This window comes from Peromyscus eremicus, chromosome 18, assembly GCF_949786415.1.
Source record: "Peromyscus eremicus chromosome 18, PerEre_H2_v1, whole genome shotgun sequence".
NCBI classification, from domain to species: Eukaryota; Metazoa; Chordata; class Mammalia; order Rodentia; family Cricetidae; genus Peromyscus; species Peromyscus eremicus.
In genome coordinates this window covers 33150113-33164398 of record NC_081434.1, presented here as the reverse complement: position 1 = coordinate 33164398, position 14286 = coordinate 33150113, and the positions used below count along the sequence as shown (strand labels likewise).

The following is a 14286-nucleotide window of genomic DNA, read 5'->3' as shown; positions in this document are numbered from 1 at the left end:
AATATCTAAAATTACACATTTATCCAGCCCTCCTCTCTCATAGGCAGGCTTAATTCACCATGTCAATTCCTATTTCACCAGTGCCTAGCATGTCATGGCCTGTTCATTTAAAGTTTTTGCAATATATTTTTATTGGCAATTGATTCATAGAAATTGTGCATGTCTAAGGAGAGTGCTGGGTCATTTCCACACTTATACAATGTGTTGTGATCACCTCAGGGTAATCGACACATCTATTACCTCAGGTACATATCATCTTTTTTTTTTAATGTATTGGGAAAGTTCAGAATCCTCTCTACTGAGCTGTTTTTAAATCTTACTGTAGCTGGTTTTGTAAACTGGCTGAGTGGTAACAAGCTAGCTGAGATTTAGATTTCTAGGTCCTCTTTGTGGACTTCTGTCAACTGTACAGAACACAGAATTCTCAGGTGTTTGCCTACGGGTCTTTTAGAATAGTTATGATTTGGTGTTTTTAATACATTGATCAGCTTATATCTGATGTATGCTTTTGTTTCTGTTTTTACTAGGCAAGAAAACAGTATCTCGTTGGTAAAAGCGTATTGGAACGAACTCTTCACTCTTGGTCTTGCCCAATGCTGGCAGGTGATGAACGTAGCAACCATATTAGCAACATTTGTCAACTGTCTCCACAGTAGTCTTCAGCAAGGTAAAAACACTCCTGACTTTCTATGTTTGCAGGGAGAGAAGGGGAGTCCTCAGCTTTACAGAAGGTTCTGGCCAAATTAGGTAGCCTGATGACTATTGATTTACTCAGGGTAATGTTAACATTTTGACAAATCCATTGATCATTCAAAATATTTTCAAATGAGAGAAACTTGAAGGCTGGTGGATTTAAGTTGGAAAGGCTTAGTGGTCAAGTTTTTGTCTCTGAAATATAATACCTGAGACTGGCTTATGAAGTAGATGTCTCCAGAAGAGAGAGAATACATGTGATTGTACCAAGGAATCCAGACTTGCTCCTAACAACCTGCTTTCACAAATGACTCTAAGCTCATGAAGATACATTAATCCCTCTTATAAGGGATTGCCCCCCAACACCACTGCCTTAGCAACCAAATTCAGAATGATTGGCAGGGACAAACCACACATCATCACATAGGGCTTGTGAAATTTTGTACTTTTATATAGTTATAAAAGTATAGAGAATGATCGAATATTTCAGTATGTATGTATACTTCTTCTCTCCCAGTTCTAAAGCTGTATTTCTTCTTAAGCACACTTAGAGTCACATGACCAACTGGTTTTGAGTCAATTCCTTAGGCTCTCTTCTTTCATGTAAAGAGCATGGAAACACATTGGACACAATGGTGCTTGCGAGGAAGACTGGCCTAGGAAGGCACAAGTTCAAGGCCATCATTGGCCGAATAGCAGACCTTATGTAGACACCTTATGTAGACATGGTCTCACTGTCTAGGTCAGGCTGTCCTGAAATAACCACAGAGATCACCTACCTCTGCCTCCTGAACTCTAAGATTTAAGGCATACACTACCACAACCAGCTCCAAAAAGCTTCCTACAAGAAGAGGGAACTGGAAAGTCGCTGATTACTTATTGCTTTTTTTTTTTTTTTTAATTTCTAGATGCTTGTTCATCTGAGGAGGCAGGCAGTAACTTAACACTTTGTAAATGGCTGACTAATTAAAACATGACTGCCTTTATGCTCAGGAATAATTTATACACTTGTCACTTTTTAGGTCCCTAGTACATTCTGTTTCCCCTTGTTTTTGTTTGTTTTGTATTTTAGGTTGGTATTTGTTTTTATCAGGACAACATCTCAGTATCTTCTGAGATTCCCCCACCTTCAACACCTCCCAGCCCTCTCCACATGCTGGCTGGCAGGGATGTGCTAGCTACTCACATGTCTTCTTCCTTTTCCTTTCTTCCTTTTTCTTCTTGTGGTTGTGATTAAGGACGGAGTCTCCCCTTGGCCTCACCTCACTGTGTAGCTCAGGCTTACACTACACTATTCTCCTGTGGTTGTGATTAGGGACGGAGTCTCCCCTTGGCCTCACCTCACTGTGTAGCTCAGGCTTACACTACACTATTCTTCTTCCATCCTTAGCCTACCAAAGGGCTGTGGTTACAGCTATGCACCATCACACCTGATTTTTTCTTTACATTATTTTAAAATCATCTGCTTCCTCAGAAAGGACTGAAAAATCACTTTAAATCTCATCTGCGAGAAAACTCCCAAAAGGCAGCACCACACTTACTTCTTATCCCTGGTTCTGAATCATTCTGTCTGCTCATGTGTTGTACAGCATGCCTTCAGGAAAGCTGCAGTCCATTAAACACTCTAGATGGCTTTTACACGCATCCCTTTTAGATAAGGTAAATATTGTAAGACTTTATTTTTCTCAACTTTTCTTTGGTCTTAGCAATGTGTTTTGCTCAGTTTTTGTCTTTATTATACTAGAGTTTCTAATTTTTAAAACTGAAAATGGTTTTCCTCATTATTTTTCCAAATGACATAAACTTAAATAAAATCCTTCTATAAACATTTGAGTCTTTTATACCTTAGTTTTTGATGGTGTTGTTCTTTGTTTCTGTTGAGACAGGGTCTCTGGCCACAGATTCCTTAAGTACCTCCTGATCCCCTGCCTCTACCTCCCAAGCCTTGGGAGGTGCACACCACCACACCAGGGTTGTGCAGTGCGCGCCGTCAGATCTAAGGTTTCCTGAGTGCTAGATGCGCACTCTGTCAGCTGGCCTCCATCCCTGGCCCGCTTTGTACTTGGGCGTCGTTTTCAGATGGCTGTCTCTGCATCTAACGGGGTGTCTGAAGAGGAGCACTGAGTTTGGGGTTCTACTTCCTTTTCTTAAATGAGCAATACCAGAAAGTGATGACCTTTGTGGTGACCTTCCTCGCTATGCAGAGATTCTGAATTCTAAGCATTTAGAGATTGATTACATTCAGTCTTGGAGGGAAAGTGAGAAGGGAAATGCATGAAAACCGTCAAACACTTTCAGTGACAATTAGACGTGTGTGTTTGTGTTTTAAAGACAAAATGTCACCTGAAAGGAGAAAGTCACTGATGGAGCACATCTTCAAGTTGCAGGAGTTCTGTAACAGCATGGTTAAACTCTGCATCGACGGATATGAATACGCCTACCTGAAGGCAATAGTACTCTTCAGTCCAGGTCTGTAAACACGTCTTTTGTGTTTCCTTTATCATTTATTTAGTCACTTTTGTAGTTTTGAGACAGGGTCTTGGACATGTAGCCATGGTGAGGCTGATACTGCCTATGTAGCCCAGGCTTGAATTGAACTCTTGGTAGTCCTGCCACAAATACCCAAGTTCAGGATTGCAGATATACACCGCCATGCCCAGGACGTTTGTGTCTCATTACAGTATTGGATGACGTGGAGAAGTCGGAGCCCTCATCCATTGTAGGTAGGAATGTGAAATGGTGCAGTTGCCTTGGACAAGAGTTCAGCCCTTCTTCAGAACATTAAATGTAAGGAGTCTGGGAAATATATTCAGTGGGTAAAGTACATGTCATGCAGTCCCCAGAACCAATATAAAAAGCTAGGCTAGCATGTACCTGTGATCCCAGAGCCCTGGGGAGTGGGTAGACAGATCTCTAAAGCTCATTGGCCCTCCAGCCTAGCCAAATTGATAAGCTTGGCAAGAGACTCTGTCTCAAAACATAAAGGCAGAGAGGAACAATGCCAGATGGCTCCCTGTGACCTACACACACATGAATACACCTATAATATATAATATAATAACAAGTGATATGCTGCACACATACACGCACACACAAACAGACCTATAATAACAGGTGCGTGTATCATACTCATACACATGAACACACCTGTAATAACAAGTACATATGCCACACACATACATGAACACCCCATAATAACAAATATATTTGCTGCGTGCACATGCGCGCACACACACACACAAACACACCTATAATAACAAGTACATATGCTGCACACACACAAAAAAAAATTAAGCATATATTCAATTCCGATTGACTCCAAAATAGAAAAGTATATATGTACACAAAAATATGGACATGAATGTTCATCTTAGCACTAGTCACAGTAGCCAAAAAATGGACACTATGTAATTGCCCATCAAAAAATGGATGAAGCCAGGCTTGATGGGATATGCCCTTAATCTAAGTATTTGGTAGGTAGATGTGAGATGATTAGAATTCAAGGACAACCTCTCCATAGTAAATTTGGGCCACCTTTGGTTAAATGAGACTCTGGCTCAAAACAACACTTAAGAAGAAAAGAAAATGAGGTGGTGAGTTGGCTGAGCCAGGGAAGGTGGTTGCTGCCAAGCCTGGTGCCCTGAGTTCCAGTCCCTGGGACCCACATGGTTTAAAAAAAAAAAAAAAAAGGAAAGAACTGACTCTTGCAAGACTCTGGCCTCCAGAGATGCACTGTGGCATGTATTCCTGTACGTACATACACACACACACACACACAAATATGTAAATGTAATAAGAAAATTTAAAGACTGATTGGTTTGTATGTGTAATATGTGCATACAGTGAAATACTATTAGCATAAAAAGTTTTGATATATGCTATGACATGATAAACCCTGAAAACATTATGCTAAGTGAAAGAAGCCACTCATACAGGCCCACATAATTCTTTGACTCCCATTTATATGAAATAATCCCATATAGACAAGCATGAAGAAGAGTGTAAATTAGTCATTTGTAGGTCAAGGAGTCGGGAGATGGGGAGTGATTGCTACTGGTTGGGGGGTCAGTTTGGAATCATAAAAATGTCCCATGATTACATTGTGGTAATAAGTATAAAACTCTGAATATTCTAAAATCATCTAATTTTGTGCTCTAAATGTGATTTTAAGGATATCAGACACTTTCATGGGTAATCAGTGGAACACATAGGCCTATATTATTTGAATTCTTAGGTTTATCTTGCTAGTCATTAGTAAAGCCAGAACACAAGACAATTATTGCTGTGCCCGGGGTTTGTTACACTCTCAGGATCTTATGAAAACTGTAAAATGTAGAAAGATGGGCCTCTTGCTTTCCTGACAGTGTCTAGTTTTCAATAAACTGACATTAAGATCTCTAGTTCGGGCTGGAGAGATGGCTCAGAGGTTAAGAGCACTGACTACTTGTCCAGAGGTCCTGAGTTCAATTCCCAGCACCCACATGGTGGCTCACAACCATCTGTATTGAGATCTGGCACCCTCTTCTGTATACATAATAAATAAATAAATCTTTAAAAAAAAAATTTAAGATCTCTAGTTCATGAGTAGGAGGGATCAACAGTCCTCCGAGGGTCTGTGTTTTCACTTTGTAGGTATTGTGTTCCTGTGTGTCCTAATAAAACTGGGGAAACCTGATTCTTCCTCTCAGTGATATGAATAAGATATTGAAACTTTTTCTCCTAGTAGAGAGTGCTTTGCATGAGCTGATAATCGGTCCCTCCATTTTCACTCACTCTGTTTTTTCTGTTTGTGGTGCTGAGATCCAGCATAGGACCGTACAGGACAGGAGATAGCTCTGCCCCTGAGCCACGCATGTCTCCGTTTTAGCACAACCCCTTAGCCAATTTTATTTTCTTTGGGTAAAATTGAAAAGTTAGATATAAATTGATGGAGTTCCTTAAATATTTCTGTCTTGTGAAATATGACAATCAAAATGTTTTGTAGATCAGGTCATGTTCCTGCACTATGATTTTTCTGAGAGAGGTAAAAGTGCTCGTAACTCATAATTTCATAAGTACTTTTAAACTTGGCCATATCTGGTGGGCTCCTTGACAGATGCAACCTGCAAATACTTTGTGGATTAAAGGTGCTTTTAAATTTAGTCTTTTAATTTTAGTCTTACAACAAAAAAGCATTCCACTACTTTTGAGAAGAAAACATGTTGGTAACACACAGTGATCTGGTTTTTATTAGATGTTATAGTAGTTACCACTGGCTACAATATGGTGTTTGGTGGTGTATCCAGTAAATACTTATGGAATGAAGGAGCAAAACATTGTATGTGGCGCTTCTGTTTCTGATGAACTATTGGTTCCTCCCCCTTCTCCACATCCATGAATTATTAAATGAGCATTCAGAACTTGGGTAACTATATTCTTTTATGTTTTAGATCATCCAGGCCTGGAGAACATGGAACTGATTGAGAGATTTCAGGAAAAGGCTTATGTGGAGTTCCAGGATTATATCACCAGGACGTATCCAGATGACACCTACAGGTACCTCAAGACTTATGCTATTCAGCGCCATTCCTTTAAAGGATTTGTATGCTGTGGAATAATGCTCTTATATACTGGTTGAATAAAACGCTGATTGGCCAGTAGCCAGGCAGGAGTATAGGCGGGATAAGCAGACAAGGAGAATTCTGGGAAGAGGAAGGCTGAGTGAGGAGACGTCAGCCCGCCATCCAGGGAGCAGCATGTAATGGCACACAGGTAAAGCCACGGAACACGAGGCAACATGTAGATTAAAAGAAATGGGCTGAGTTTAAGTGTAAGAGCTAGTCAGTAGTAAGCCTGAGCTAATGGCCGAGCAGTTATAAATTATATTAAGCCTCTGTGTGATTATTTTATAAGCAGGCCATGGGACTGCAGGGCCCAGGCAGGACCAGAGAAACTTCTAGCTACATTTGCATTTGTTTTGAGATAGGGTCTCATGTATCTTACGCTGCCTTGAATTTACATGTACCCAAGGATACCCTTGGTTATGATTCCCCTGCTTCTGCTTCCAGATTGCTGAGATTATACCTAGACATGCAACACTATGCCTGGCCTAAAAGCTTTTTAGTAAATCTGTTCTACATCATTTTCCATTTTCGGAGGAATGAAGTGTTTTACCTTTGCAGTGGTTAATGCTATTGAAGGCCATAATGTGGCTGTCATTGCAGCGTGGCGTTAAGAGTGCTTGCTTAGTGTATGTAAGCTCCTGAGTGTCCTTCTCAGCACCACAAAAAGACAGAACTGAAGACATTCCCAGGGCTTTAGGTTAGTGGTGACACACAGAGTCACCAACAACAGAGGGGACAAACTAGCTGTTACCAGGCCTCACATGCAATAGCTAATGAGTTCTCACTTTAAATCAGTGGTTCAAGACCCCTTTGGGGGTTGAACAACCCTTTCACAGGGGTTGCTTAAAACCATTGGAAAACAGGTATTTACATTATGATTCTTAGCAGCAGCAAAATTGCAGTTATGAAGTAACAACAAAAATAGTATTATAATTGGTGGTCACCACAGCATGAGGAACTGTATTAAAGGGTCGCAGCATTAGAACGGGTGAGAACCACTGCTTTAAATAGAGAGTGAAGAACTGGCTCAAAGACACAGGATTGTCAGAGCCCAACTTATGAAATAATTAGTGAAAAGAGAGAGGAAAACAATGAATTAAAACACTCTTAAGCTGGTAGATAATTCAGTTTGAAACACAACTTATGATAAGTCTCCCAAGTTACTTCTTGCCAATGTTCTTTGGAGTGGGAGGCAACTCTCCTTTCTTATTTTTATAAAAACAGCCACCTATCCCTGAAGAAAGGACAGTAGGTCAGAATGATTAAGAATCATAAGCATATGATACCATACTTGCTGGGTTTAATGTCTGTTGCACTTATGATAATACTATGCACTTATCAAAATTCTAGTAGGCTTCTTTATGCATAGTTTCAGTTACCTGTGGTCAATCTCAGACTAGAAATATTAACTAAAGAATTCCAGGAATTATTCATGCATTCTAATTGCTATTGTGAGTAGCCATGAAAGGTCATGTTCTCTTGTTCTGTCCCATCCTGGATTGCATCACCCTCTGCCTAGCATATCCATGCTGTACAGACTCCTCTCCTGTTGACCGTGTGGTACCCATCTCGGGTGTCAGGTGTTTCGTTCAGGGTTTGTGTTCAGATAACCCTTGTTTTACTTCCTGACAACCCAGAGCACCAGAGTAAGGATGCTCTCTCAGTTTTTCACATCCTTGCTTATGTAAAGTTGTTACCCTTGAACTGCAATTTTTAGCTTCCAATACACTTTTCACACAAGCTAATGGTCCTGCCTTTATGAACTTACTCCTAAACGTAGAATTAGTCAGGAAGCGTCATTCATCTTCACACCAGCTCTGTGGAAAGGCCCGGAGGAAGTGACACTTTCATGTAAAAGGGGGAGTTGGGTCACGGTTTGAACCCAATGACCAGTTTCCATAGCCATGCTCTTTATAATGGCATTGGTTGCCTGTTAGACCATTTCTAGAAGTTGTGTGTGTGTGTGTGTGTGTGTGTGTGTGTGTGTGTGTCTGTGTCTGTGTCAGTGTCTGTATGTATCTTTGTGTGTCTGTGTGTGTCTATATGTGTCTCTGTGCCTGTGTCTCTGTTGTGTGAGTGTCTCTGTGTGTGTGTATCTCTGTGTGTGCCTGTCTCTGTGTGTGCATTTTCAAAAGAAAAGTTATCGGCCCTCTCGTGTTCTGCTAACATAAAACATTGTTCTTAAAACCATGGTTAAAACATTTAAAAACATTGTTAGGAAGCTGTTCTTAAAAGAACCTGACTCATGGTTTAATAATGTAGTTCTGTGGTCCTTGCAGCCGAGTGGGGACAGCGTGGTGAAGCAGTGCAGAGCACGGGCTTTGCTGTGGAGATTGGAGCCGTGTATAGGTGATTGTCATGTCACTCGAGGCCTTGACAATCTGAAGTTTTGGATTGGGTTTTGACAGTTTGTTCTTTGTTTTGGCATGCATGCTTTTCTCCTAAGTCTCTTTGGCTTTTCACCTGACTCCCCTGCTTCCTTCCAGGCTATCCCGACTACTTCTCAGACTGCCGGCTTTGAGACTGATGAACGCCACCATCACCGAGGAGTTGTTCTTCAAAGGTCTCATTGGGAACGTGCGGATCGACAGTGTCATCCCACACATTTTAAAGATGGAGCCCGCCGACTACAACTCCCAGATAATCGGTCACAGCCTTTGAGAGCCGAGGGCATGTGGCTGTGGACTCAGTTTACTGTCCCTTCTTGGGACACCAGACACCAAATTGAACTGTTCCTTCCAGGGCATCTGCAAGTACTAACTTTAAGAGTAACCAAAATTCAAAGTATTTTTATTTTGGATTCCTTCAGAAGAATTGAAGTGACGAGGCAGGGATCCGGAATAGACTTCCCTCTCTGTGCTGTGGGGAGGAATAAGAAATGTGTGGGTCCGTTCTTGATCAAGGTGACACCCAGGACTACTGTCTCCTCCTGACCATCTACACTAAGCTTTCTCATTCTATTTTATAAAACAAATAAACTAGTATTTCCCCTGAATTGTGTTCTCTTCCTGTTTAATTCCATTGAGCTGGTTCACTGTAATAATGAGACACCCAGGCAGCTGCATCTTATTCCTCCAAAATGTAATCGTTTTAGTTACCAGGTCAAAAGATGATTTTATGTTCAATTATATAATGATAATTTTAGAATGATGGGAAGTAAGAAATGAATATATATTTTTAGCTTTTATAACTATCAAGCATTTAACACTCTCGTTGCTGGCAATGAGACAGAAGCCATTTGTAATTTTGGTTTTTAGTGTTGTATATTATCAGTTATGAGCACTTTTATTCACTGTGGTAGAAAATTAGTTTTGAGAACAAGATAGAGATCTGGTTTTAAAATGTTGGGTTTCCTGTGTTCTAAACACAGTCAAGACTGAACCCAGGATGTGTTAATATTTTAGACTGGGCGTTAAAATTGTTGCTTTTCCATTCCACAGAAAGCACCTAGCCTCTCCACAGATGGGGTTCAGCTTCTCCATTCTACCCTGGCTTTTAGCCATTTTTATTAGGTCATTTAAAAAGACTCACCCAGTTTGTTAAGTAATGCAATTATCGTAGCCAATATGGTCCCCAGGTGAGTTAAATAATTAAAGCCCTTGATAGTTTGTAAAGGTAAAAGGAGGAGAGTCAACGGAGTTTTTTTTTTCCACCGCTAAGTAGAAGAGGGGCCGTTAAAACACCGTGAAGTCTCATTGGCTACAACAAAAACATTTCAGCCTCCTGAGCCTTCCACGTCAATACTACAAGCAATCAATATTTCTTTGTTCTGATTTCATAATGAATCCCTTTGGGAAATCTATTCATCTGTTTGTTAATATTCTCTCTCCTCTCTCCCTTCCCTCTTCCTCTCTGTTTTGGTTTTTTGAGACAGGATCTTACCTCCCAGCCCAGACTGGACTCAAATTTGCAGTGGTCTTCCTGCTTCCAGCCCCCAATTGCTGGGATTAAAGACATGTACCACATGCTGGTATTTGTTTATTTTTTAAACACAAATGTAGAGATTTTATGGCAGCCAGAGTACATTCTTTTAATAAAGATTTTTGCTGAATTTTTCTATGGGGGTGGCTTTTACTAATAATTATAGTAACAAAATGTTTAAAAGTATAAATCTTGCAAATTTTATCAACTTACTACGAGGGCTTTATTCCCTGTTTAATTTTGCCAACAGCTTTGTTTATAATAAGCTGCTGGGGGAAAAACTACGCAGAGCATAAAATGCTCACATAGACTATTTCAGTAGGGCATGTCTAACCTATAGCCTAACACATCTGTAGATGACAATGTCATATCACAGTGTCAAAATGTTGGACACCTCTGAAACCTTTGTCATCTCAGATAGTAAGCAAAGGATTCAGGAAAAACAGTGCTTTAAAGCAGTGTACCAATGCTTAACATATGTCATATATTTTTCCTGACTAAATTTGTAGTTATATCGGGAAGTGGTTTTGAAACTGTATTAAAATGTGTCTTGCATTACAAATTTCCGTATCCTGTCCATGTATTTTATTTCAGTAACCAATTTATTCAGTGTTTGGATGTCTCCCATGTCATAGGGCAGGGAAAGGATCCTTGTGCTTAGTTTAATATTTATAAGACGCTAGGTTGAATCTTCAGCACTAGAAGGGGAAAATCATGTAAGTATTTTAAGAGCAAAAATAATGGCCCAGCAAGATGAATTAGTGGGTCAAAGCACTTTCCATTGAAAGCCCTGCTACCTGAGTTCATTCTCTATCCTCTGAGCTCCACACATGCACCATGGCACATACATGCCCCCCTTACACACACACACAAACACACACGCATGCACACTTGCACATGATAAGATTTTATAAATAGAGCTAGCCTGTATTGACAGGAATAAATACATAAAGCAAGCAGAATATGATTTAACCAGTTTATTGTTATATATGCATAACAATACTTTTCTATGTTCATATACATATAAAAACTAGTGGTCAAAAAGGAAAAGCATTAGGAATAATAAGTGTAGGTATATTATAATAATAAGTATAGTTAGGGAGGTAGGAAGGTAAGGATCTAGAAGGGGCTTCAAAACTATTGTTAGTATTTCAAGCATCAATTGCTTTGTAGTAAGTCACCCCAAACCTTCCAGCTGAAATGTGCATTTTCTCATGAATCTACAGTATGGACAGAGGTTGTCAGGGACCAGGATTCATGCAGAAGTCATGGATTCAAAGCTTTGTAGTCACTCATGTTGCTGGAAGTTGTCTGTGGCTGTTAGCTGGGACTTCGGTGGGCAGAACCAGGCCGTGTCCATAGTCCCCCTGTTCTGCTCCTCACAGCCCAGTTGACAGTCACCTGGAAGCCACTTTGCCTTTTCTTCCCCGCTGTGACTCTTCTGCATTCTAGTCATCAAAGAAAATAAGCGTTGGTGAGGAATACGTAAAGAACACCCACCACTCACACACAAAATACAAATAACTAAAAAATTTTCTTTAGCATAGCATCAACAGTGTTCACCTTATAGTACATCCTCATACCTCTGTCTTTCACTCTGTGTTTGGAGGGTGGGTATTGGAACCCTGTGCTCTGTTAGTGGGACAATTAAGTGGTGCAACCAATATAATGATTCCTTTAAGACAAAATTACCATATGCTTAGGAAATAGGACCTCAATATTTGCACACCCATGTTCACTGGAACTTTGTTCAGAATAGTCAAGAGATGAGAGCAACCTAAATTACCATGATAAAGGAGTGGATAGAGAATAGTTAATACATACATGAAGTAGAGCTTATTTATTATTCAATCTTTAGAGAAAAAAAAACAAACAAACAGTGATCCAAGGGCTGGGGAGATGCTTCAGTGGGTAAAATGCTTCCTGCCCAAGCATGATGTGAATTTGGATTTCTAGAACCCATATAAGCCAAGTACAGGGGTGTGCATCTGTAACTCAGTGCTGGGGGCGGGGCAGGAGGTGGGGTGGAGACTGAGACAAGTGGATCCTGAGCACTCTGCCAGCCAGTCTAGACAAATTTCAGGTTCAGTGAAAGACCTTGTCTCAAAAATAAGATTGGCGGAGCTGGATAGACAGCTCAACAGTTAAGAGCCCTGGCTGTTACTGCAGCAGACCTGGATCTGTTTTCCAGCATGGTGGTTCACAACAATCTGTAACTTCAGTTCGAGGGATCTGGCTCCCTCTTTTGGCCTCTGAGGATACTGCACACATGTGCAGCATGTACATACGTTCAGGAACTAGCATACATATAAAAAATATTCTAAAATAAGGTTAAGAGTATTGGCTGCTCTTGCCGAGGACCTGGGTTTGAGTCCCAGCACCCACAGGGTGGTTCGCAACAGTCTGTAACTCCAGTTTCAAGGGATCTGATACACTCTTCTGGCATCCATGGGCACCTGGCGTGCATGTGGTACATAGACATACATGCAGGTAAAACCCCCATGCACATTAAAGAATAATAAGGTGGAGATTGATAGAAGACACCCAGATTTGACCTCTGCCTTCACACCTGCACAAGTTCATGGGCATATATATATATATACACCTGCACACTCACATATATATACATGGAGGTGGGCTACATTCATACTATAAGGTGAACATTCCTGATGATGTGGCAAAAATGATCCAGTTATAAAGTGACTAATTTTTCTAAGAATGAAGTGTTATGTCACTTGCATGAAAATGTTCGCAACTGGAGATAATCATAGTAAATGAATTCATCTAGTCTCAGAAAGGAAACTATTCATGTCTGTCTGCCTTTCTTCCTTCCTCTCTTTCTTTCCTTGAGACAGGGTTTCTCTGTGTAGTCTTGGCTGTCCTGGAACTCACTCTGTAGACCAGGCTGGCCTCAAACTCAGAGATCCATCTGCCTCTGCCTCCTGAGTGCTAAGGATTAAAAGTGTGCGCCACCACTGCCAAGCCTTGATAGTAATATTGTATGTTGAAAAAAATAAACAAGGCTTAGTCACCAAATGCCTACCTTGCAAGCATGAGAACCTGTTACATCCTCAGAACCCATGTAGAAAATGCTGGGTATGGTGGCACCTTGGTAGTCTTGGTGCTAGGGAGTGGATCCAGGTGGATCAGTGAGGCTTTCAGTCTTGCACGTCTAGTTTACAAGTTCAAGTCCAATGAGTGATTGTGTCTAAAAAAGTAGATGATATCTGAGGAACAACATGTTGTCCTCTGACCTCTACATGAACATGCACATACATATAAACACACAAATCTAAAGCGAAGAAAGGTAGACACTGCACAATCCCACCTATATGAGATATTTAAATTAGTCAAATCTATAAATTATATTTATACACACACACACACACATACACAGACAGAGAGAGAGAGTTTGCTTTAGCTCCAAATGAATCAAGCACTCATCTGACTTTTATATATGGACTGTATTATTTCAGGAACCAAACAGTTGATGGGGTGGTATCTGTGGTTAGTAAATGAAGTAAGAATAAGGTTGTGTAAGCAATATTGACTCTAGCACTCCATGAGCATGGACCATCATTCATGGAACATCATTTCATCATCGAGTGCCTTCTTCACTTTCTTTCCTCAGGGTCTTGAAATGCTCATCTAGAGTCTTTTTCATAAATGGGATGGTTTTCCTGGTTTCTTCCTCCACAAGTTTGTTATTGGTACAGAGAGAACCTACTGATTTTTGTATCCTGATTTTGCTGAAAGTATCTGTCTGATTTAAGAATTTCTTTTTCTTTTTTAATTTATTTAACTTTATTTTATGTGCATTAGTGTGAGGGTGTCAGATCCCCCGGAACTGGAGTTACAGACACTTGTAAGCTGCTATGTTGGTGCTAGGAATTGAACCCGGGTCCTCTGGAAGAGCAGCCAGTGCTCTTAACCACCGTGCTATCTCTCTAGCCCAAAACTTCTTGTGGAATCTAGGATCTTTTAAGTGCAGGATCATGTCATCTGCAAGTAGGGTTTTTTGTTTGTTTGTTTTTACTTCTTTCCCATTTGTATTGCTTTCTTCTCTTTC

General features: G+C 40.5%; 1 protein-coding gene across 1 annotated transcript in view; it reads left to right on the top strand.

Moving 5' to 3' along the window:
• The window catches only part of Nr2c1 (nuclear receptor subfamily 2 group C member 1), a 48843-nt gene extending 39552 nt beyond the window's left edge, over positions 1 to 9291 (top strand). The window contains exons 11-14 of the mRNA XM_059245392.1: positions 528 to 667; positions 3025 to 3162; positions 6123 to 6228; positions 8783 to 9291. Of these exons, the coding sequence (XP_059101375.1) occupies positions 528 to 667; positions 3025 to 3162; positions 6123 to 6228; positions 8783 to 8957 (559 nt within the window). The 3' untranslated portion in view covers positions 8958 to 9291. The remainder of the gene's footprint in view (positions 1 to 527; positions 668 to 3024; positions 3163 to 6122; positions 6229 to 8782) is intronic.
• Positions 9292 to 14286: the final 4995 nt, after the last annotated feature.